Genomic DNA, 26,635 nt, shown 5'->3' on the forward strand with positions numbered 1-26,635 from the left:
CAGACAGAAAGGACATACCTGTATCCTGCAATGAAAATTCAAGAAAAAGTATTCAAAGGGTAGTCACTCGCCTGGAAAACCTGGATAACCTAGAAAACCTGGAAATGTCAGAGTATTTGAAAACGGTCATGGAAGATCTGGAATTATCGGGGTGAATAGTGGTCATGAAAAAAAAAATGGAAGTACGTTTGTTATATTCAAAGTTAGTGTACCTTTAACTATTTGATACGATGAATGTGATTTCTTTTCAAAGAGGCGAGGACACGAAGAGATAAGCATGAAATTTGAAACGAATGCAGTGGTAATAGAGTATCTTAAGGAAATAATACACTTATTAACTATACTCGTAGGATGGCGGAAATGTCATGGAAAAACTGCATTTTTGTTCGTGGAAACCTTGGAGGTGCGATGGAATTTATTTAGTGAAAATTAGTGGCGACCGTGAATTCTAGGTTCGATATCTATCGTCTTCTTCGTCGTTACTCTTACTGTCACCATTGTTATAATAATGCGTAAATTTGTTGCGAATAGCTCGTCTGTGTGGATCCACTGCAACTCAGATAAAGTTTTTACGATCAACATGCATTGTTTAATACATGTAACGTAATACAATCGCGTTTACGCGGGTATGATATCAACCTCGACAAATTATCTTCTAGATAATGCTCGAACCGATTCTATCTGAAATGTTGGAAAGCAAAGAGAGAAGGCAGAGAAAAACGGAGAATTCCAAATCGAACGATTTCTCTCGCTGGGTAAGCGTCAAGTTTATTTCACACGTATACGTATGTATGTGGCTAGATAAGGTCTGCGGTTGCATCGCCAATGCGGTGGAAAATATGGAGGATAAAACCAGAGCTATGCACTATCGGCGAAGAGCATTGATCGGACGTGCATTCATCCCGCGTGAAATGAAACTACTTATCTCCGTTTTGCTTCTGATGGTGGTTTTTTCCGATGTAGTATACCAAGGTGCAGAAAATGCGCCCTGAATTCACCCGGGCGCGGCTTCCCGTACCGTATGTAGATAGGAATATCACTTCCGAATTACTGCCACGCGAAGACGGTCATTAGGTGTCAAGAAGGAGATGAACACTTTTTTTTTACAATTTCGTGGAACATTTAGAGAAGCTTTTGAAGTGAAATTACATGTACGAGATTCAGTGAAAAGATTGGCCTTCTATTTCTTGATGAATTAGTCAAGTTATATAAGGCTTATCTTTGCTACATTCTGGGGGCAGGAAACTTCCACAGTGACGGATGAATGCGGATGAAATTTGGTCACGGAAATAGCGGGTGTTTCCGCTGCGCTAAAGCACCGAAATTAAAGGACCGTGGAATGCAGTGCTTTGCGGAGAGTGGCTCAACTTCGATAGAAAGCTGTTTTAAAGGATTTTTAACAGATCCCTCTTGTATCTTCAGTCTTCAAAGGAGTTCAGATGACCGTGAAGAAAAGAGAGAAAAAATTGAGAATCTCACTGAAAGAGTCTTAGATTACAATTGTGATTTTTTAATATCACATCGCAAAGCGTCTGAACAACGCTCATGAAAACTGACTTCAATTAGCTAGTCAGATTTACCAGGAACTCCAATCAAAGCTACGAGTTATAGTGGTTAAAGTTGCAGTATACGAAGTTCGTAGCAAGTACATTTAACCTCTGAGAAGATTGTGCTAGAATCTAGATGTACGATTTGAACCACAAGGGAGATTCGAAAGCTTTCAATGTTTTCGCGTCAGGCATTGAACTTTGATGAAATCATAAGGTGGGGGTCAAAACTTGAAAGTGTCAATATTTCGAATGGTCGATATATCGAAATTCCAAACACGCGAAAATAATATAGCAAAAGATGAATTTTTGAAAGGGTCACTGATAAGTAGTCGTTCTCATCCACCCAAATCATATTACAATTCTGATAATGAGGAGATTTCATAAGTAAACTTTTCCACGCAAACTAGTTATAGAAAGTGGTAGGATAACGAGCCATTCCGATGAAGTTTACCTCGTTGCTTGGTTGGAACTGAGCTTGGGTTCGATTTGAACACTGGCTTGAGTTTTTTGCAACAATAATATCAGCGACCTCGAAGTGGGGCTGAGAGTCGGAGTTGCAAGGGTCTTTCGAAACGGCACTTTCGGAATGATTTCAATTAAATCTCGCCGGTGGATATCCTCGTCTCGTCCGCGTTGCCACCTGGGCAGACACCTTGGTACAGTTAACACAAGGCGACCCGCAGAGATGCTCCTTTGGTATCTTTACGACCTCCCGGGGATATAAACCGGCTTTATCCCTTGTAGTCGGGGCCAAAGTCGGTATTCGGTAAGGGCTCTCGCCGTCGCCTTTCCACCCCTTGCCAAGCGACCCTGCTTGACGCACCATTGTGACGATACGAGAGGCGCCTCGGGCGGCCGGCGGAAGGGTTGAACCTGAAGACTGGTTACTGCAAGATGGCTGCGCGGGTGCATTGCTCCTTCCGAAGACGTGGTGGAAGTCTCGGCCCTGGGGATGGGAGTGAACAAAGTGGCGGGGCACGCAGGGAGAGAACTAAGCAGGACTTATAGCCTGTAAGAATAAAATACCGAGGCCATTCCGGGGGTGTTCCGATGCTGAGCAATTCGGCTCAGACCCTTTATCGCGTTATTGTCTTGCCTTGCGTACGTTGCGACTCGAACACTCGCCGATTTTTGTGCCTGCAGAGGGTTCGCCGTGGCGTGACCGCGAGACAGGTGCCAATATTCGGAAGGGTAGTAGAATCGATGTTGCTCAGCTCTTCGTCGAAATATTCTGCATCAGCCGTCGAGGCTGCCCTTTCGAAGGGCGCGCTACTCTTCTGGCGCTGGAAGAAGCCGCGCAGTGAGTTGAAATAAAATATGTTGCCCATTTTAAACAGGATATTTATAACACCGGGGTTAACTCCTCCGAGTCTTGACTATTTGTATCAATTTGTGAGTGCGTGCCGCCACCATTCGCCCCTGTTTCCTTAAGTCTACAGGCAAAGGGACCTAACGAAGACGTATGCGATTTCTCCGTGTTTAGCCTGGGCGTATACAAATGGTGACCGAATTATTTCAACCCCCTTTAGGTATCTTGCTAGGCCCTTCGATTTCGCCCTATTTGGCTTCTGCCATTTTTATCATCCCCGGCTTATTCAAACCGATAGATTATGGTTGGCAGGGAGGTAAACGTTTGGATCACTTAGGGTGAAGTGACCATGGATTGGCATTTTCCCTGGCTTATGGCAACGTATAATTTCGTCGATCAGAGCACGGAGGGCAATTATTAAATAATTGTTGGATTTTCTTACGTTGAAGCTGTACCTGTAACCGTGATGAAGAGGCAAAAATGTATCCATGCATAAGCAAAATAACCAATTTGCAAACACGCATTATAGGAACTTGCGCACAAAGTATATATGTGGCATTCCACTCCAAATCGACCTAGGTATGATCCTCACCATCAGCGATTTTTATTTATTCTCAAGTATGGCGAAGAGCGTATAAAAAAAACATCTTTCGACGAGTTTCAAATTTTTTGGTCCAGGGGTTCGATTTTTACCCCTCCGGAAAACATGAGGACCCAACTTTCGAAAGAATAGCCCCGATCGATTGGCTTCAAATTTTTCTCACGACTTCTTTGTTAACAAAACGAAAATTTTGAGACCAAGAAGCGGTTGTGCAAGCTTGTGGTTTAGAAGCTACAGGCGAAACAAGTAATTAAAAAGTTACATAAATCGAATTAAATGCAAATCTAAGAAATACGAATTTATATTTCATCTGTTTTTTCTCACTTTTCAATCAATTCTTTCGAAAATTGGGTTTTCGTGATTTCGTGGTCGGTAAAAATCAAACCCATGATCCAAAAAATCTGAAACTCGGCGAAAGTTGTTTTTCTCACCCAGTCTACACCATACTTAAAAATAAACAAAAATTACCGATGGTGAAGCTCAGCCTTAGGTCGGTTTAAGGTGGAATGCCTCGTACACACGTGTCAAGTACCGTAAAATTAGAAGGAGTATAAAAAATATAAATTCCTACTGCGGAACTTGACGAAGACATGATATATTGTTTTCCAGCTTCCTTCATTCATTACCGATGCACTCACTCCATTTTACTCTGTACAAGAAGTCTTACCATTCGTGAGATGGAATGATCGAAATCGAGGTTTGACCATTTTCCCGAGCCAATATTAACAGAAATCGAAAACCGCGCATGTAGGCGCAACGCCGATTACGCTTCTCCCGCATCTTTTCCAAAATCTTCGCCGATGACAGGCAGGTGGACATACGCCTTCCGTAACCGGTGAAAGAATTTCAGGCCTCTAGTCAATAGACCTTGGAACAAGCACGCCCCCAGGAAAGGTTCGGAGGTGGGCTTGGGGCGGGAGAAAGGGGGGTATAATATTATTCAGGGTGGCTTGGTTTGGCGAGAATTACCGCGCAAGCCAAGAGGAATGGCGGAGGTCGAGGGGCGGGGGTGGCAAAGGTGGGGTACGATTATGGTATATACATACAGCTGTGCGGTTGTACGGAGCAGCTAACTTAGCGAAGAACCCGCGGCTGGCCTTCCAAGGTAACCTCCTCGCGCTTTTCATCGGCCCTATCAATGCTAATGAACAAATTCGATTACCGGAATACCTCGTTTCCGATTATCGATTTCAGATTTATTCGGCCGCTCCTCTATTCTAACGTGTTTTTGCCGTAGTGTCACGAAGCTGAAGCTAGTAACGTCGACGCAACGAAATGTCAGGGAAAAAATCATTGTTTCACAATTTTGAAGTGACTTTCAAGGATTTAGTTTTGCCAAATATTAGGATATTTCATTTATCATAGTTTAATAAATTTCAGACATTCCTAAAGGTGCGCTATCTTCAGAGTGAGTAGCTAACGGTCCGACGGTTTAACGCGCATGCGCTAAAATTCTAGAGCGAAACGTGTTGTTTGGTCAGGTGGATCAACGTTTTTGAGGTTACATACATCGCGGCGACCCGTCATCTGAACTTATGACGGTTGGTCAACCTGTCGAAACAATTCCTTTTGCTCGGGAATTTTCGCGCATGCGCGTTTGAACATTCGACCGTTACCTACTCACTCTGTATGAAGTGATTAAATTTTTCATCAAGTCACCAAACATGCTTTCGACATTTTCGGACAACGAACTTTATACACTCGTGGGTGCAACGGCGCTGAGCAATCGGTCGCGTGATTACATCGTAAAGTGTAACTTCTGAGCTTGAATAATTCAGACGCATCACGCGTTTCTATTATTCTTCAAAACAGTGTAATCAAACTGATAAAGCCTATTATATTAAATATTTCACGGGGAATAAGATGACATTTCTTACAAACGGTGGCAGATTCTTAACATTTTATTATTTTTTTTTTATTACCAAATTTTTTGACATTTGTTTGCGCTACACGATGAAAAAAAATGTTCGATTTCATGAAATGATTAATACAGTAGCTATTGACTGTATATAATATAGAGTTAATTGATCACTTATTTCAGAAATAATTCAGGCATAAGTTATGAATGAATATTTCAAACCAATCTTTTAAGCACAATTATACTAAATGTTATCATAAAATTTGTATTCTCCTAGTGATTAAAAAAGATTTGTCTTGTTTAGGCTGTAGGTAACTCTTTTCTCGTACGAAAAAGTCGATTTGTAGTTGAAAATACATAATTTATACCAGACCTCATTTAGGCTAAAAGCGCAGAAAAAAGCTCTTTTCTGCGGTTTTTTTATAAAGAAACTGACTGGTCACTATTTTGTTGCCGATTTTGAAGATAGCTAAGTATCTACTGAAAGTCGTCTTTGATTACTTCAAATATTAAAAAAATGCAATCTTGATATTCATTGACGTATAATCTTGAATCTTACTACCAGTATGAATCAAATCTCGTACAAGAACACGGGTCGAGTGATCTTCCTCGCAACTTGAATATCATATCAGTCTGTTGGTAAACTTCTATAATACTCGCTTTAATTATCAAACTTTAAAAAATATCTTTGATGCGCCATGTTAGCTCTGAGAAACGTATTACGCAATCATTAATCCAGCTTGTGGTGTTATTTTAGCGAGTTTTGTGTCACAAGTGATAACGTGGTACGTTCACAGAGCATAAATTAACAATTTGTTGCATAGCTTCTGTGATATCAGAGAGTTTACTTTCAGAATCAGCGTTTATGATAACGATGTCAGAAATTTTTTTCCCTTCCAAATGACGTCCTCTATTTCTTCTCTAACATTCATTATCACACAATTCATCAAGGATCCAATGATCAAAATAATCAAGTGAAAGTACGGTCATTCAAAATTGTCCAAAGATTCAGCTATTGTAGTGATGAAAAATGATAAAAGATATTTTTACAACACATTCTCACTCGGCAAGTAGACCATTGTGGTTCGAAGTGCTGACTGGAAAAGAAATTAAAACTACACGTTGAGGAGTCACGAATTTCATTGAGATTAATTTTACAGTTTTAAACGGTAAAATAAGACGATTTACCATGAGTTGTAACATGACGGAAATCAATGAATATGACGTTATATTACAGCGTGAAAAACGAAAAGTGTATAACAATCGTCTACCCACGTTGACGTTACAGGTAAAATATATTTTTGAGTTACGACCGGCATTTCATTGAAACGAATGCGTCTCCATATTCATACATGAGTACATATGCTCATGATTTATCCTGCGAGCATTAAATCGTTATTTAACGTGCTCGTAGTCGAGCAATAAATGTCCCTTCCACTCGCTTTCGCCTATTGATCACCTGTAGGACCCTCGTTGCAACAATGATTTATTTATCGTCCAGTGAATTTATCGTTTCAATTCTGGTACAAGAAAAAAAAACCAACTCTGTGTCTTGGATAAAACATTCTTATTCACGTTTCGTATTGCCTATAATTAATTACACAACCTGGCTGCAATGAATGCACGAAACTGGTACTACATTATAAATGCTTTTTCCAATATCATATTTCGCTTATCGTTGAGACGATGAAACGAGAATTTACATCAATATTATTTTGGTTATTCAAGTTTCGTGTGTAATATTGGGATTGAAAAATGGCAGTGATGTCGTACATTGGAAGTATGAAAGATTAATTAACTCGTTCAGTGTAACACTCGTTGCAGATTTATCAAGTGGCAAGTCGTACAAGATAAGTGTATATGATTTATTTTCGTATCTCCCGATAGCAAATAGTTTTACGTATGAAGTATAGATTTTTCTTGTGAGTAATCAACGATGCTTATGAATTGCAAAGTTACTCTCCGAAAGAAAAAAAAACGTCGCAAAGTCCCGTTTTATGCCGATCGTGCAGAGTCAGAGAACACTTGATAAAAATTTGTTGAGTAATAATAACGAAGTGACGTCGAGTATTGGCCAAAGAGTTTTCATGTATTGAACGATGTGTGGCTAGAAACATGGTTCAAACTCTAAAAATTTGCAATAACATGTTTTTTTCTAAAATCGTTTTCAGTCCAACATTTTTTCATCAATTCGAAATGCATAATTTATTTTTGTTTTTGTGACCAACATTGAGTGAGAACTTGATTCTTGTTACCTACTTGTGTCAATAATTACAGTTAATACAACAATATAACAATTATAATGCGCAGCGTGAATCGCAGTGCATTATTATACGTAGATGAAATTTTGAACAACTTTCATTCTACAACCAAATCATTTGCACCCACCTCCGTAATTTATATCCGGTAAATTGATTGCCGACTGTCGGCACCTTCCTATAATTATAACGAGTACAGAGATGAATTTATGCAAAGTTAATTACACACTCATGTAGCAGCAGGCCCTTGTTGCGTTTTGCACTGGTAAATATCAACAACGCGTTGTGTAGCAAGGCAGAATGTACGACTTGTACGTATTCCATTTTGCATCTCTTTACCCTTTCCTCACTTTTTATTTTCTACGTATGTACGCAAAGCGAAATGCTGGTGGATTTAAATTATAATTTTTAGCCAGAACCTCTTGAAATATTCTCCTAATCCAGTCAGTTCCGAAGGTTGGGCGAGACGCGCAACGTCTTATTTTTCAGAAATGGATGTACTCGATAACTTGACAACTTTACACAAGTTTGAAGATGCATGTTCTCCCCTCCTGCAATTTCCACTCGTCGGAGTTTGATGGAAAATTTCTTACAATTGGTATAAAAGTTTTTCGTTTACTTTTCTACCGCGGCGTCCATAAATCACTTCAAACTACGCGTTTAACACGGGGGATAAGTCTCGTAGCTTCGGTTCTCAACGCGGATGTAATTATGCGGTAGGATGTATGTAATTCTCTGGTGTTATTCTAGCGTGCATTCAGATCCGAGATATGGTTACAGAGCAAAGCTCTCTCGAATTCAAGGTGCGTCGTGCTTTTTCTCACCCTTTATTTTGAAAATCAATAATTTCTTCTTCAATAGGACTCAAAGTATACCGTAGTTCAGTAAATTGCTTTCTTTTCTATAAATTCTGAAGTATTGTCTAGAGCAGGGATGGCCAACCGGTCGATATGACTATTCAGTCAGTCGGGCGTGACAAGGCAAAGAAAAATACATGATTCTGTCGAAAAATGTTTCATTTAATTCTGTGGTAAAGATTTGAGGATTTGTTGGCCATCCCTGTTCAAGAGGATTCATTCTCTATTTGAAATACTTCATTTGATTTTAGAACTATCACCAATATAAAGTTCCTAGCAGAGAAATCATTGCGCAGAGAAATCTATTTCTAGATACAAGTATACCGGAGTTTTGAAAAGCACACGAGAGATTTCAAGGTCTGTATTTTACGCTCTCCACCCGGATACGTAGAAACCGTTGGGCTTGTGGTGAGCCGGTCGGACAGAATGGAGAATCCCAGCATAGCCGTGGTGAGCTTAATAATTCGTAATCCGAGAACAAAGCAGCGTGATGAACGCAGGCTTGTAACAAACGCGAACCGTAAGGGTGGCGTACAAGGCATGAAGAATACTCCACGACTAGGTTATAATGCCTATATCTATTGCGATTCGCGAAATGTACCGGCCGTTCCGCAACTAGTTAATTATACATTTCATCCATTGTTGATGCCTTCGATGGTTGACCGCTCGGGAGTGAATTTAAGAATTTAATTGCTTTCCACGAGGGCTGCATGCTCGCTCTACGAGCGCACAGAGGTCGGGTAATTTCGTTTGTGGTCACAGAATCTGCAGTCTGATTGCTTTCTCGTGCCTCCAGAGTCTCACCGTCCACGGCCATGCTGCAACGATTCCTGTATGATTTTCATTTACTTATTTGTTCCTACCGTTTTTTCCCAATCCCTCAGGCTCGTAGATAGGCTCGGTGAATTTTTAGGAACTCTCGGTGCACATGGATGGAAGCAATCAACGTTGGAACGCGCTTGCGATAACGGGTCGTGCACTTTCCGATAATATTTAAAAATGGTGGACCGATAAGGTGATTGAAAAAGTTTCGTAACGTCCAGAGTATCCGTTCGACCACACCCAGATGGCTGAATTGGAATATTTTTATGCCATTTTACTCCCCGAAATATTACTATAGGTAAATCTAATATGTGAAGTGATTCTATTTTAACGGAAAACCTTTCTCTTGAACAGACTGAAGCAAAAACTCACAAGGCCAGATATTTGTCTCTTTAAAATCTAACGTAGTAAGTTGGCAACAGTTGAATCTTGAAATTTCGAGTTCCCCCTGGAATTTTTCGACTCTGTGTTGGTACCGATCAGATGCGAATAGATGTGCCTGAAGTTTCGAACGTTCGTTTCGACGATGTTTGAGACGTCAAAACGAACTTCGTACACATGCGAATACTTTGAAATAGTATTGAAAATTGAACGAATGATATTTGACCGATTCGTTGCATTGCACTGGCGTGTCACTTCTAAATAGAAAAAGATCTCTCCTTCGGTTGGATTTTTGCTTGCTCGGCGTTCCGAAGAGAGATCAAAGCCGAGAGTATTATAGTAGACGTCGTTTACGTGACGCAGAGCTTATAGTCATACCCGAAGCCTGCAGACTTCGCATAGTTAAACAGGAGATTTTGTGCGTGGAACTTTGTCGGGGAATTAAATCCTCCCCTTCAGGGCTCGTCTTCCCGTCTATTCAGACTTCTCGCTTTGATCCACGTACAAACAATGCAGCGAACATTTACACAGTCTCTAATGCAATGAAGACAAGAGTTTCCGGGACTATCCTTCCACAGGTATGAATGAATGTAGGGTGTCACGTTGATGCGGGCGACGGGTTTCGACCCTCCGGCAAGAGGCAATTCTGCCTCCATCCAGGACCACGGCGTACCTGAGCGATTTCTCGAGCCCTTAGGGAGTCTGCGGAGGCCGCAGTCGGCACTGCAGGTTCATTGTCTATGTGGGATTCCCGCTTTTGGAAATGTCCTATGAATGGATGGTGATTGGGGTCTCTTGAACCACCCCTATTTGCGATGTCCAATTTCTGTTTCAAAAATTGGGGAACGGCTTAAAGTCTGAAAGAACTTCACGATTTCTGAAATTAACCATTTGCAGTCGTTACAGTGGTGCAAGCCCGAATTAGTCCGATGCTCCACTAAAGGTTTCAAGAACATCAGCCAAGCAGGGTGCAGTGGAAAAGTAATTTCGGGACCAATTCAATCAATGTCAGGAAACTTTACTCACTTCATATCCGACTTCTGAACTCGAGTAATTGCATAATGGTGCCCATGACTCGTAGGTATCCAAACCAGAGATGCTTACGCCCACAGGATGGCGTGCAAGCACATGGACAATGTATACCTACATCTCGTATGGATTATGCGCATTACGTATTTACCGGACAAATAGCCACCAGGGGCGAATACTTTAGCGCTTACGAGAGCCTCGGGCATTGACCGGTGTCCTCGTCCGGTAGTACCGGTATTTCACTTTAGTCCTGCCCGCAGGACTCGACCCATGCTCATCTGGCGTCGGCCCCTTGTTCGCCGGACACAATCCCTCCGCCATTTCACCGAGGCAGTGCAATTTCGTATTGTCTACACCCACGTGTAAAGCTGAACTGCCCTGCCGAGATGCTGGAAAGCTATTCCAATACTCGAGTCGATACGTTCCTGCACTGCGCTGGACCTTCGGGCGGAAATTTGTTCACTTCGAAATCGGTTTGATCACAGCACGGCGGTGTAGTTTCCTCTTTTTCACGGTATTTCGACACTTAGACGAAAACGTATCCTCCAATTTTCTTACATTTACATTTAAATTTTACTCAATGAACGTTTGTCGACGTCATTTATGGCTTTCGACCATTTGAATCATCGATTGCCGTGTGTTGAAAATGGGACTCGGACTCAAGTAGGCACAAATTGAATAACGTAACGCGGGAATAACGAAGGAATGTAAGTCTAAATAACTAAGTTTTTCAGAGGGTCGAAGAGGAGTCAGGGATGTGTAATTTGTGGTGGGTGGTCATCATTACAGTAGCCTCTAATGGAGGTTGACGGGCTACTGGTCGGGATGTCGGACCTTTGGTACGGGGAGGCGTGTAGCTAAGGATTTCGCCACGCAGTGCATCTTTCTCTGATTTCCCAAGGGAAGACTATCCCGTTGCCCACTGTGCAGAGAGGGCGATCGTCAGAGGGTAGCAGGATATGCGAGGAAGATCAGGGCGCAGAGGAGAGAATCATTTCATTTCCCGTAGAAAAGTTACGCATAATTCTGACGTTCCTTTTTTATTCACGTATTCGAATTCGATCTTTTTCATCAATAACTCCTCAATGCGGATTACAATTCTGAGCACCTTTATACAAATTGATTTTACCTTGATTGTAATAAAATATGTGATTATCCATTTTTCTCAATTGGGTTATTTACAAAAACAAAAAAAAAAGAAAAAAAGGATGAACAAACAAGACGAAACTTTGGCATAAATGGTAATATTATGCAAGTATATCGTCGAGGAAAAAACACGATAATTAGAGCAGACGGAGCAATCAGGAATTGAGTGAAAAATAGAGGAGTAAAAAAAAGATATTGCGGTCACAGAGATCTTCGGTATTAGGGTGAAGGAAAATAAGGGTAAGAATTGTGAGCGTAATGATACTAAGGGGCAAATTCGGAGCATTTGTATGGAGATCTTACGACATGACGCGGCACATTTACAAGATAATTCCTTATGATGAAGCAATTGCAGATGCGCGTCCTTGGCTGAAGTTATTAAGCTCTGCGCGACACGATGACGACAGCAATTGAACGGGTCAGCCACTTTAGTAATGTCTCTTTATTGTGACCGCAGCATGTCGAACGTAGCCTCGCGTTATGAAAAATCAGCAGAAGGCTGCTTCGCGAGTCCAATCGTTAAATCAATACTACATAGGTATGTTCACGTCACGCACATAGTCACTCTTGGGACTTCTCCTTTCATTCATCAACTTAATATTTACACTCCAGAGCGGAAGATCCTGCGACGCACCGGATAGAAGACCTTCGCCGAAGGTTGAACGTTAAAACTACGGAAAGGTTGAAATGGAAAAAATTAACCGCGGGGATTCCGCAAAAACTGAAGGGAATCCTTGGGACGGGGTTCCACTTTACCTGGCACTCACACTTACTACGGTAGATAGTACGTCTCGCGTGTATACTGGCGTTGGTTGGAGTGGTTTCTCGTGTACCTTCAGCCCTAGAGTAAGTCAAAGTATGTATAGCGATATATGGATGCGTAGAAGTTTTATCTACCTACATCTCGGTAGGAATAATCAAGACATCCTCGCGGCTACTGTCAGGTGGCAACTTCCTCTTGCTCGCTGGTAACCAAAATCCAATCGTTTCTACTGCCAATTAGAGACGTGCGTGTCCAACTCAGAAAATTGAAAGATCACATATTCATTCGGTACAAAATCAAATGTATTTGAATTTGAACTCTCGATGAGTCCACTGTATCAAGCGTCAAGCGTTAATTTGCAAGCTATGAATATAGCTTAATGACGGGATCTTAGCAACAAGCGAATGGTTTGTTTATAACAACGCTTGGACGAAATCGACAGTCACGGGCAAGCGAGAGAGCTGACCGGACGTGTTCGGGATCGTCACGCTTAAACATGAGTAATCCCCATCAGGATGATCATTTTTCATCCTCTTCGCCTTTCCGAGGCTTTTCTCCGATATAACAAAGCAATGATATATTGTTAATATACACAGACCTGAGCCGAACCAAGAAGAAATCAGAAATAATTCATGCCGAATTTAATGAATGGATTTATAACGTTTGAGCACTTAACAAACTCTGCTCTAGCTGCAAAAAATGTGCAAAAAGTTGTGATTTGAATGTATCTAGAGTAGGGGAGGAAGTGATATTAGCTGGTAACGAGAGAGAGACGGAGCAGAATAATGATTCAGGAGGAGCGGAGGGGAGAAGGGGGAGTACGAGGTGGAATTTTTGATTATTCAGAGTCTTTATTCAAATTTATTTTGTTTTACGTTATATTTTCACTTCTCATCTTGAGGATTGACACGATGATCGAAGGGTTCGGCTTCTTGCACACGCATTGCTGCCTACAGCTTTATTTATACGAGGGTTGAAAATACAAGTGATGTAAGCCAGTTCGATCTAATTTTTTTAGACGGAGAAAATGGACGTTGGTGAATCTCGAATGTATATTTCTTTATCATATATATGCCTACATGTGAGGAGGAGTTCACCGCGGCCGCATTCAAGTGGTGGATTGAACTGCGGAGCCTGGTGATTGGTTGGAGCCGGCTGAGTCGTCGCTAGATCTCAAAACCATGCAAAACTTACGCTACTTTATCAGTAGAAGCAGCAACCCAAACCCATTGATCATCATGTCAGTCCCCAATATGTAAAGAGTGAAAATGAAATATAAAATGAAATAAATTTGCAAAAAGGCTCTGAATAGAATTTCTATCTCATCTTTCCCCTCCTCCGCCCCACAATCTCCTTTATACCCTCTCTCTCTTTCTCTGTCTAGTTAGCTCGAACAAAACTTGTTATAAACATTAACGAAAAAATGGTGAAAACTTATAGAAATCGAAAATTTGGAACTCTTCTACTTGGCCTACTGGTTAATATCATTTAATTTTACTTTCAAGTAGCGCACTGATAATGACGTAGATTGATTAAATAAACTCATCACCTCTGAAAGACCTCCATAGATATGTTGCTCAATCGTTGATTGATAATACTGCAGCATGAAATCATATATTTCGTCTAAATATTTTATTGACACTAGTGGCTCAGTTGAATGAGTTGAAACAAAATTTCCAGTTCTTACTTAGATGAAAATTTTAATTAGTTTAATTGAACGATCAATTCACATAATATCTAAAAATAATGATATGACTTGTGTCAGTCTTATTGATTATCATATCGTACTGTTGGATTATTCGTAAGTTCAAGACCCGACCTTTATTATTTGGCAACGGATCTTTATTGCTATTCTGACCCTAGTATTTGATTAATCATGGTTTGAATACTGGAGTTGGAGTTCGAATGACGCTGTTATAATGCACGATCATCGCAGTTCATATCTCCTAACACTATTTGAGAGCAGGTCGAGAATTGGACCGTCAGTAAGTGTCACGATCAGCCATGGAGCAGTTCTACTGCGTGTTCGCGCTTGTTATAGCAGTGTGTTACCTTCTGTACTATTATTCTACTAGTACGTTCAATTATTGGAAAAATAAATCAATACCATGTGCAAGTGGGGCCGTACCGGGACTCGGACACATGTGGCCTTTGGTTTTCATGACGAAGAATTCGGCTGATATGTATCGAGACTATTACAACCAGTTTCCGGAGAGCAGTATGGTTGGTTTCTATAATTTGCGAACTCCAGCTTTGATCCTGCGCGATCCGGAATTGGTGAAGAACGTGCTGACGAAGAATTTCCAAAATTTTGCTGAGAACGCTTTTGACATAGACAAAAACCTCGACCCCCTGTTGGGTGTCAATCCATTCTTCGTCAATGAAGAACGCTGGAAAACTTCACGGCAGCAGCTAAGCTCCGCCTTAACGTCGGGTAAGCTAAAATATTTATACGCGTCCGTGCAAGAGGTCTGCGACAGCATGTCATCCTATTTAAAAAGATCATGCAGCAAAAGTGGCGAAAAAGTGCAGTTGGAACTGAAAGATCTTTGCTCGAAGTTTACCGCGGACGTCGTAGCTACTGCGGCGTTTGGTGTTGAAGCCGGTAGTTTCATCAGCGAGAAAGACGGACCGTTCAGAGAAATAGGGAGAATTATGTTCGAACCGTCGTTTTGGAAAGGAATGAAGCAAATATTCGTGTTATTCATTCCGATTGCCGCTCAATTCTTCAGGATGCGCGTCATACCGACTAAGGCAGATAAGTTCTTCAGAGGCATCGTAAAAGACGTGCTGAGGCAGAGAGAGGCACATAGCATCGAGCGACCCGACTTTTTGCAACTGATGATCCAGGCAAAGACTCTCGGAAAAGTTGACCCCATTTTCAATGAAGAATACAACGATGATGTGATCACTTCTCACGCCTCCTCGTTTTTCTTTGATGGTTACGAAACGTCTAGCATTCTCATGAGCTTTGCCCTCTATCAGGTAGCCGCTCGCCCTGAAGTCCAACAGCGCCTTCGCGAGGAAGTGAATGCCGTTATCGAAAAACATGGTTCTCTAACCTACGAGGCTCTTCAAGATATGTCGTACATGGATATGGTTCTCAACGAGTCAGCGCGACTCTTTCCTCCCTTTGCTACTATGATGAAACGCTGCACTAAGGAAATCGAGCTCACTGGTTCGGACGGGATTACTTGTCAAGTCACTCCTGGGACAAATGTTGTTATAATCACTACAGGCTTACATAGGGATCCCAGGTTCTGGCCAAATCCTGATGTATTCGACCCGGAACGTTTTTCTGAGGAGAACAAAGAAGGGCGAAACAAATACATATTTCTTCCTTTCGGGGAAGGTTATCGCATCTGTCCCGGCCAGAGGTTGGCTACTCTTCAGATAAAGGCTGGTATTGCGACGATCATTCGAAAATACACCTTGGACGTATCGCCGCGGACAAAAGAGCCAATCCAACTCGACCCTAGATATTTCATGATTTCTCCACTCGGAGGACTCTGGGCAAATCTAAAACCCATTTAAAAAGTCTATTACAGGCAGTAAATTGCACTGATCCAAGGCCTCTCAATTGATCAGATATAGTTGTGGCGGCCTCAAATAGGACTGTGTATTTTTTTAAAATCCAAATTATTCTCAACCATAAATAGTCAACTACTATATTTAGTCGTAACAATAGGTTATTGCTGTATTTAATGGAGGTGTTACTGTATACAGATGAGAGGATTAGATTAAATTAAGCTGTTGAAACAGAACCAGCCAGATTGATTGTGCATTTTTTTTTAAATTTGTCATCTTAGTGTCTTGCCGCAAGCTACCCTTCCCTTTTCATTAGAACCACGCTACGCGATATTACCGACAATTTCCATTCTCCAGTTTAACGGAAGCCTGTACGCACCTACTTAGGAATTTATATCTCACGTAAATATTATTTGTGAAACGGACGTTTGCACGCATACGCTGGTCATATGCATGACGCCTTTATGAGGGGTTACCTACAATGTGTCCACGATTACGTCCCTTGACAATATCGTTGAACGGTAATACTGCCGTTGAATTTCGACAAGTTTATCGTTGAACACTTCGGATTGAATCTCAGTAGGTACTTGAAACGAAGCGTTACTCTCGTTTAAAATACAATGCAGCCAGCAGCACGTACAGTCTGGTAGAAAGGTCTTTTTTAATCTTACAAATTTTCTGCATCCGTTTTTTGAATTTATCGTTCTCGTAAAGATGCCATTCACAATAAAATTCGATATAAATTTGTCGAGGGCCTAAAGATTTCATGACTATAGTGACGCACGAGCTACAGAATCGAGACAAGAGTAGAATATACATGTCAATGTGAAAGGGATTCAGGCTTGCTGCAAAAATGCTAATTGATCACGAGCTTCAAGGTAGTCCCGTAAACGTAACGAAACATCAAAGAAACCACTTTTAGAATTTTAGAATGACTTGCTGTGAGCTGAGTTGATTAACTAATATGTGTTGCATTGTTTAGCTTTCGCCTTATTACAGTCTACTATAGTTGAGATAATCCTGAAATATCGAAACAACGATTTCCCTCAAAACTGCATTGATACGTTAAACTTACGAACCTCAATCTCATGATTGATTTCACTCGGATGTAGAAAATATTGTCGAGTCGATAACGCGTGGTGCAATTATAACACGAATTTGAATTATTTATACCATTCAAACCGCTCATCTACAGAATTCTTGAAATCGTGATCACGTATGAAAGATAGTTCCTCAACGATACGTGGAACAACAAATAATGAAATCTTGTTAAGCACATCGCTAGGTTGTGATATTGTAAAATTAAATGAGTGAGGTGATATTGACCAGAAACACTTGTAATGTGATATTAATGTATGGGCGTATAGAATAAACATATTCTTCTTATTTGCATCGGAAGAACTTTTGCACAATAGAATTTTCAATTAATAATGAATTAAATTAAAGTATAATGATGATCATCAATCCATACCTCCCTTAGACAGGTACAGCCTACCGGGGACATATCCTGTCGGATATGGTGGATGTCGTAGTGATTACGATTATAAAGTTCCGAATTGTCGATACTGTAGTCACAGAGAACTGTGAACTTACTTATATTTTAATGACATTAAAGAAAAACAACAAATATTGTATAAGCATGGTAAACAATTGAAAACTTGTAAATTGTGCACCAGATAATGAATTAACGAAATTGCAGCATTTGTCAATGTTTACCGATGTAAGGATGGTTGATGATGAAAGTTTTTGATTAAACTGAAATTATCCGCTACTAATGGACGATTGAAACAAATTTTGTAATCTCGTTATCTTATATCTAGGATCACCCAAATAGTTCCCCCGTTCCTTTGACAGTCCAAATCCAAATATCATTGTGGTAATTCGACGTTCAAATTTACCGGCGCTCTAGCTGAATGTTATATATACAAATTTTAACCGCTTCTCTGGCGGCCTCAAGTAGCGCATGTTTTAGGTACACCATTGCACTCGTTTCCTGCAGTACTTCGTGCATGATTCTATTGTACTTTTCCGCAACGGTTGAAAACTCATCGCCAAAACGTTGTTGAATTGATAGATGATCCGCTGGCAGATGAGGAAAAAAATTCAATAAAATGCTTGACATCTCGTACATTTCGAGAAAAGATTAAGCTGCGTGTAAAGTGATTGTCTCCCCATTAAATTCTCAACGTTTCGTGTTGGACTGACGTCGATTATAGGACGTGTTTATGCTATTCATAATGGTCTGTTCTGCACTTTAGTATTGTAGGAGGGCTGGTAACATTCTTCAGTGATCATTTATCCAAGGCATATTTTTTGTGAGAATATTGATAGTGGTATGTGGAAACGTAATCAGTATAAAGGATAATTTCTGACAGCTGTATGGAAGGGAGGCAGAAAACCCCGAATTTGCAGAAAACAGTGAACGCAATTATTATGTGTTCAGGGCTGCCACTCTCTGTATTGCTTGCCAGGTAGTGGATAATTCTCTCGAAATAAAATCAAATGTCCTGCCAGTTTGGTCAATACGATTCTCATTTAAAATTTGAAAATAAAGAACTTATTTGACAAAAACAAATTCCCCGTGAAATTCAAGAGAGTAATTGAAACTCCTGCAGAATGTGGTTGAAAATATGGATTTAGAATATCAATGACCTCCTCCCCCCCCCCCCCCCCCCCCGCCCCTGTAATTAGATAACTAAAACTGTGGTGTTTAATCAATGCAATTTCAAATTTACATCCCGACTCGGCAACATCAAATCAAGGCGCGCACAAGGGATGTTCAAATCGTTCTACTAGGGGGTTAATTAACCGTTACTCATAAAACTGTTGCCATAATAATTTAATAATAATTGGAACTTGATTATGACACTTACCTACGCACGTCTCTCTCAACATTCTTACAAAACATAGGCCGTGAATAAGTAATCACCGAAAAATGTCACCAGCTCTCAGATTATACGTGTTTTTTTAAGTTTCACGAATATTAGTGGAATGTCAAGTGGTATCATACATGCGTTAAAGAAACTTGTAAAATTTCAGTACAATTTTTTTTTCCTCTCATCATCGAAGGTTCGAAGGCTATTTCTCCGATTTTTACTAACATCCCATCTTCATAATACTTGAATGATTTATCCTTTGTGCTAAATACTATAGGTACTGGCTGTAACATCTGCAATAAATTTTTAGTCCGAGGTTTCAGGTCTAGTTCCAGTGTTCCCGTTGTTTGGCCACGTAAAGTAGTCTTCCGAGATTTTTGGTTTTAAATTTTTCTTCATAAACAGATAAACAGGTAAAATAGAATACTGCAAACTTGAAGGACTGCCGATAATTAGTGGCTGCTTCGATTATTTGACGAATCTTGTAGATCTTTGGTCTATCAAACGATTAATACGAAAGTCGTTTATCTGACATAATTTCATAAGTTTTCTAAATTCTTGTTGAACTAAAGTTTGATGTTATTTGAGTGAAATATGACATGATTCATTATGGAAGCGGGGCATGTAAATAATGTTATGCATTTTATTTCATGCTTGTGAAGATTCAGAAAATTAGCTTCAGACGTCTGAGATGATGACATAAATTGATTGAATGAACTTATTATCTCTGCAAGACCTCTAAAAATATGTTACTCAATCGTTGTTTAACAAAACTGTAAGATCAAAACGTATAATTTGTCGGAATATTTTACTGACACCAGCTACTCAATTGAATGACTTATTAACATTTTCCAGTTCATAATTGGATGAAAATTTTAACTAGTCTAACAGAACAATAAATTTACCTACAAATTTGGTAATAGGTAAACTTCACTCCACGAGGTGGAAACTAACAATAAGTATTATGACTGTCTACCTTTGGATTATGACTTGTGACAGTCTTATTGACTACACTGTTCTGTGAAAAAACCTTTTTGTAATAAACATTTTGAATGCTAAGGAATGTCAAAAAATGTAAGTTTGGAACAGTTTAGTTTTTTACAATAGTTCATTAATAATATTTAACAGTGGCATTTTTGAACATTAATGTAATTGAAAATTCTATATGTAAAATCGGTTATTTATTTGAAATTCAAGAAACCTGGTGATGGCAGCGGGATCCTGCCGAAACGTCGAAATAAAGGCATAATCCATTGTGAATTGCATCTTTTCATCCTTGACTGTTTCACCCAACGAAAATTGAGTCATATAATAAACGGTCACGAACATCAAACTCATCTATACTTTTCATGCAATGTTTTCTTCAATGGAACACCATTTTTGCGAACGAATTATAATCAAGCGCTAAAGCAACAATATTTATTTTTAAAAAAGTTACAAAGTTAAACATAACGAAGATAAAAAACGTAAAGTTTCAATACGGGTGTAAATTTTGTGCAAAACTAACCAAAGTATACAGCGTGAAACGGAAATAACTACCGGACAACTTTTTACGTACTGCGTGATCTAAAATCACAACGAGAACTGTGCAGGCGCATGACTTGGTGTGAAAACACCGTCAAGCGATATCTTTCTTTTTCTATCTATCAGTTCGGACTGGTTTTTCATGTACAAATACTATTGAGATTGATTGAAGTAGTGTAAATGCAAAAACAAAACACAACAAGTTCTCAATTTTTAACAGTAAATAAAAAAAATCGTGTCATGTAATGTACACGTGACGGCGAAAATTGAAAAGCAGTTATAGGTTAGGCATGTGAAAACCGTCGTGTCTATAATATGATTGTTTGAATGAGGATTCCGTTGCAGACCTGTGTTATCGTAACGTACTGTTGTATTATACGTAAGTTCAAGACCTTGTAACGATATTCTAAATTCGAAATGCCCGCGAAGTTTTGCTGGACACAGCCATCCCGATCCAGGCGTCTGGCGGGAGAAACGGTTGAACGTTTCGAAGACTCTGCGGAAAGACACCAACCCGTACGGCCCGACAGTTATAATACTCCGCAGAAGTCGAAAACCAAGTCGATTTTAAGATTTCCTAAAGATCCGAATACACAGTACCAGTTCACTGAATTTTCGACGTCATCACGATCCCTGCTGTTCTCATCTCCCATCTCAACGTGAATAAACGACGCAACCTGAAGGTGGACACAAGATTTCTAAGCATCCATCAAACGAGAGTGGCGAAGAGTATAATCCCCGGATTGGCAAGTGATTCATCTGGTGCAACGGTATTCGACGACAAAGACAAGGGAACAGTTCACTTTAACGTCTTGTGTATTGAAGGCGTCTTTTTAAATTGTGTGAATGTTTGGATGTGTGAATGAATAACTTTTGATCTTTTTTTTATGTGTAGACTTTTGTTTTTACCATTTATCAATCGGTTTATCCGAACTATTTTATCTATACTATTTTACCTTTACAATTTTGTCGACCATTTTACGTATATTTTATTTATATTCCATTTACATGTTATTTATATTTAATTTATTCAACAGAGAGTCAAACTCGTATTTATTATCGTTCTCTTAATATTGTCTTGTAAGCCTGTCCATCGAATTCACGTCTTTTTTTTTTCCTTTTATTTTCACAAAAAAAACGAGTACATACAACCTGACCTTTACTTTTTGGCCACGGATCTTTATCGCTATCCTGACCCTGTATTTGAATGATCATGGTTTGAGTACTGCGGTATGAGCTCAAATGACGCTGTTATCATATACGATTATCGCAGTTCGTTTTTTTCGTAACACTATTTAAGCGCAGCTCGGGAATTAGATCGTCAGTAAGTGTCACGATCAGCCATGGAGCAGTTCTACTGCGTGTTCGCGCTTATTATAGCAGCTTGTTACCTTCTGTACTATTATTCTACTAGTACGTTCAATTATTGGAAAAATAAATCAATACCATGTGCAAGTGGGGCTGTACCGGGACTCGGACACATGTGGCCTTTGGTTTTCATGACGAAGAATTCGGCCGATATGTATCGGGACTATTACAACCAGTTTCCGGAGAGCAGTATGGTTGGTTTCTATAATTTGCGAACTCCAGCTTTGATCCTGCGCGATCCGGAATTGGTGAAGAACGTGCTGACGAAGAATTTCCAAAATTTTGCTGAGAACGCTTTTGACATAGACAAAAACCGCGACCCTTTGATAGCTGTCAATCCATTTTTCACCAATGAAGACAGTTGGAAAACTTCACGGCAGCAGTTAACCTCCGCTTTTACGTCGGGTAAGCTAAAATATTTATACGCGTCCGTGCAAGGGGTCTGCGACAGCATGTCATCCTATTTAAAAAGATCATGCAGCAAAAGTGGCGAAAAAGTGCAGTTGGAACTGAAAGATCTTTGCTCGAAGTTTACCGCGGACGTCGTAGCTACTGCGGCGTTTGGTGTTGAAGGCGGTAGTTTCATCAGCGAGAAAGACGGACCGTTCAGAGAAATAGGGAGAATTATGTTCGAACCGTCGTTTTGGAAAGGAATGAAGCAAATATTCGTGTTATTCATTCCGATTGCCGCTCAATTCTTCAGGATGCGCGTCATACCGACGAAGGCAGATAAGTTCTTCAGAGGCATCGTAAAAGACGTGCTGAGGCAGAGAGAGGCACATAGCATCGAGCGACCCGACTTTTTGCAACTGATGATTCAGGTAAGGACCCTCGGAAAAGTTGACCCCATTTTCAATGAAGAATACAACGACGATGTGATCACTTCTCACGCCTCCTCGTTTTTCTTTGATGGTTACGAAACGTCTAGCACTACCATGAGCTTTGCCCTTTATCAATTGGCCGCCCACCCTGAAATCCAACAGCGTCTTCGCGAGGAAGTGAATGCCGTTATGGGAAAACATGGTTCTCTCACCTACGAGGCTCTTCAAGATATGTCGTACATGGATATGGTTTTTAACGAGTCAGCACGACTCTTTCCTGGCTTTGCTACCCTGATAAAACGCTGCACCAAGGAAATCGAGCTCACTGGTTCGGACGGGATTACCTGTCAAGTCACTCCTGGGACAAATGTTGTTATAATCACTACAGGCTTACATAGGGACCCCAGGTTCTGGCCAAATCCTGATGTATTCGACCCGGAACGTTTTTCTGAGGAGAACAAGGAATGGCGTCACAAATTCGTATTTCTTCCTTTCGGAGAAGGTTATCGCATCTGTCCCGGCCAGAGGTTGGCTACTCTTCAGATAAAGGCTGGTATTTCGACGATCATTCGAAAATACACCTTGGACGTATCGTCGCGTACTCAAGAGCCAGTCCAACTCGACCCTAGATTTTTCATGACTTTGCCACTCGGAGGACTGTGGGTAAATTTAAAACCCGTATAAAAAGTCTTTCTGACAGCCAGTAAGCTGCAATGATCCAAGGTCTCTCAATTGATGGGACCTGGTTCTGGCGGCCTTAAATAGGATTGTGTATTTTCCTAAAATCCAAATTATTCTAAACCATAAATAGTCAACCAATATATTTAGTGGTAACAATAGATTATTGCTGTATTTGATATGGCTGTTACTGTACACAGATGAGAGGCTTAGATTAGACTGCTAAAACTGAACCAGCGGGAGCCATTGTAAAAAATTTTCATCTCAGAGTCTTGCCGTAAGATACGCTTCCCCTTTAATTAGAACCACGCTACGTGATATTACCTACGATATCCGGTCTCCGATTTAACGGAGGCGTGTATAGGCCTACTTAGGAATTTATATCTCACGTAAATATTATTTGTGAAACGGACGTTTGCACGCATACGCTGGTCATATGCATGACGCCTTTATGAGGGGTTACCTACAATGTGTCCACGATTACGTCCCTTGACAATATCGTTGAACGGTAATACTGCCGTTGAATTTCGACAAGTTTATCGTTGAACACTTCGGATTGAATCTCAGTAGGTACTTGAAACGAAGCGTTACTCTCGTTTAAAATACAATGCAGCCAGCAGCATGTACAGTCTGGTAGAAAGGTCTTTTTTAATCTTACAAATTTTCTGCTTACGCTTTTTGAATTTGACATTCTCGTAAAACTTGCCCTTTGCAATAAAGATCGATATAAATTTATCCAGAGCCTGAAGATTTCACGACTATAGTAATGCACGAGCTGCAGAATCGAGATAGAGACTAGGCAGGGAAGTTCTAAGGAAACGAGTAGAATACACATAACAATGCGAAGGGGATTCAAGCTTGCTACAAAAATGCTAATTGATCAGGAGCTTTAAGGCAGCCAAGTAAACGTAACAAACCACCAAAGAAACCAGTTTTAAAATTTCAGAATAACTTTCAATTAGTTGAGTTGATTGATAAATATGTGTTGCATTGTGTAGCTTTCACCTTATTACAGTTTACCGCAGTTAAGATAATCCTGAAATATCGAAACAACGATTTCCCTCAAAACTGCATTGATACGTTAAACTTACGAACCTCAATCTCATGATTGATTTCACTCGGATGTAGAAAATATTGTCGAGTCGATAACGCGTGGTGCAATTATAACACGAATTTGAATTATTTATACCATTCAAACCGCTCATCTACAGAATTCTTGAAATCGTGATCACGTATGAAAGATAGTTTCTCAACGATACATGGAACAACAAATAATGAAATCTTGTTAAGTACATCGCTAGGTTGTGATATTGTAAAATTAAATGAGTGAGGTGATATTGACCAGAAACACTTGTAATGTGATATTAATGTATGGGCGTATAGAATAAACATATTCTTCTTATTTGCATCGGAAGAACTTTTGGACAATAGAATTTTCAATTAATAATGAATCAAATTAAAGTATAATGATGGTCATCAATCTATCCCTCCCTTACACAGGTACAGTCTGCCGGGGACATATCCTGTCGGATATGGCGGATGTCGGTAGTGATTATGATTACGATTATAAAGTTCCGAATTGTTGATACTGTGGTCACAGAGAACTGTGAACGTACTTATATTTTAATGACATTAAAGAAAAACAACAAATATTGTATGAGCATGGTAAACAATTGAAAACTTGTAAATTGTGCACCAGATAATGAATTAACGAAATTGTAGCATTTGTCAATGTTTACCGATGTAAGGATAGTTGGCGATGAATGTTCTTGATTAAACTGAAATTACCCTTTACTTATGGGAAATCGAAACAAATTTTGTAATCTCCTTATCTTATATCTAGGAACACCCAAATAGTTCCCCTGTTCCTTTGGCTATCCAAATCCAAATATTGCATTAGTATTCCACGTTCAACGTCACAAGCGTTTCAGCTCAATGTTACATGTCCAGATTTTGACCGCTTCTCCGGCGGCCTCAAGTAGCGCATGTCTTAGGTACACCATTGCACTCATTTCCTGCAGTACTTCATACATGATTCTATTGTGCTTTTCAGCAACGGTTGAAACCTCATCTTCAAAACATTGTTGAATTGATGAATGATCCACCGGTAGATGGGCAAAAGTCTGCCACTTTCCGTATTGCTTGCCCGGTAGTTATTGGGTCTCGAAAAATAAAGTAGAACTTCCTGCAAGTTTGGATTTTACCATTTTTATTCAAAAGTTGAAAATAAACGAGTTATTTGACAAAAACAAATTCCCGCTTACATTAAAGATAGTGGCCAAAGCTCCTACAGAATCTGGTTGAAAATCTGGATTTAGACTATTAATGATCTCCACCACTTCCCTCTATAATTTGAAAAATAAATTTGTGGTGTTTGATCAATGCAATTTCAAATCTACATCCCGACCGGACTAACATGAAATCAAAGCGTGCACAAAAGATGTTCATATCGTTCTACCAGGCGATGAATCCCCATTTTTTGTTCTGCTAATAGAAACGTACACATAAGACTGTTGCCATTAATAACTTATAAATAATTGACACTTGAACAAATAATAAAAATTTTGTCGTTCACACGACAAGTTTGTCACCTGCAGCCCTCTTCAAACCAGACAATCGATCTGTCAATTTTATGGCGAGAATTATTGACTACCAAACAAGCAATACAGGGAGTGGCAGCCTTGAACAAATAACATTGTTCTTTATTTTTTTTGCAAATTGGGGATGTTCTGCCTTCTTCTCACACCGCTATCAGGAGCAATCTTTACCGATGACACTTACGCATGTCTCCCTCAACATTCTTATAAAAAATAGGCCGTGAATAAACAATCACTGAAAAATGTCACCAACACTTAGACCATACGTCTTTGATTAGTTTTACGAAAATTTGTGGAATGTCAAGTGGTATCATACATGCGTCAAAGATACTGAGACGCTTTGGCTCGCTTTTGTAGTTGGGCACTAATTGGGAAAAGCAATAGATGTCTTAATCGGAGAGCAGATAAGAATCTCAGGGTGTTTCGAATTTCTTCCTCGGGTCTAATCCCTTCAGAGTTTCTATATAATCTCCGTTTATTGAAACAAAGAAACACAGGTAAAATTCCAGAATTATGGGGCATGTAGAATTCAGGACTCTTGTAAGTTAAAAGATAATATAATTGAATCCTCAATTTCCTTTTGTATTGAATGTGATTTGACATTTATTTTCTTATCTTTCTGCGATTTATGAAACCTAAATCCTATCTCTGTTTGGTTCAATAATTCAC

General features: G+C 39.9%; 2 protein-coding genes across 2 annotated transcripts in view; both read left to right on the forward strand.

The window, feature by feature from the left end:
* Window positions 1-26,635, forward strand: part of LOC124222247 (protein Fe65 homolog) — a 201,529-nt gene that overhangs the window by 16,609 nt on the left and 158,285 nt on the right. The gene's annotated exons all lie outside the window — the stretch shown is intronic.
* On the forward strand, window positions 14,533-25,163 carry LOC124222249 (uncharacterized). Its single transcript, XM_046633042.2, has 2 exons — window positions 14,533-16,106; window positions 21,832-25,163. The coding sequence occupies exons 1-2, from the start codon at window positions 14,579-14,581 to the stop codon at window positions 23,373-23,375; spliced, it is 3,072 nt and encodes a 1,023-aa protein (XP_046488998.2). The 5' UTR covers window positions 14,533-14,578; the 3' UTR covers window positions 23,376-25,163.

This window comes from Neodiprion pinetum, chromosome 6, assembly GCF_021155775.2.
Source record: "Neodiprion pinetum isolate iyNeoPine1 chromosome 6, iyNeoPine1.2, whole genome shotgun sequence".
NCBI lineage: Eukaryota > Metazoa > Arthropoda > Insecta > Hymenoptera > Diprionidae > Neodiprion > Neodiprion pinetum.

Bases quoted from the DNA above. Each gene is read 5' to 3' on its own strand.
- LOC124222249 (XM_046633042.2), top strand. From the start codon at position 14,579: ATGGAGCAGTTCTACTGCGTGTTCGCGCTTGTTATAGCAGTGTGTTAC. The intron at 16,107-21,831 runs AAAAAGTCTATT...ATCGTCAGTAAG, and splicing joins GGCAAATCTAAAACCCATTT to TGTCACGATCAGCCATGGAG.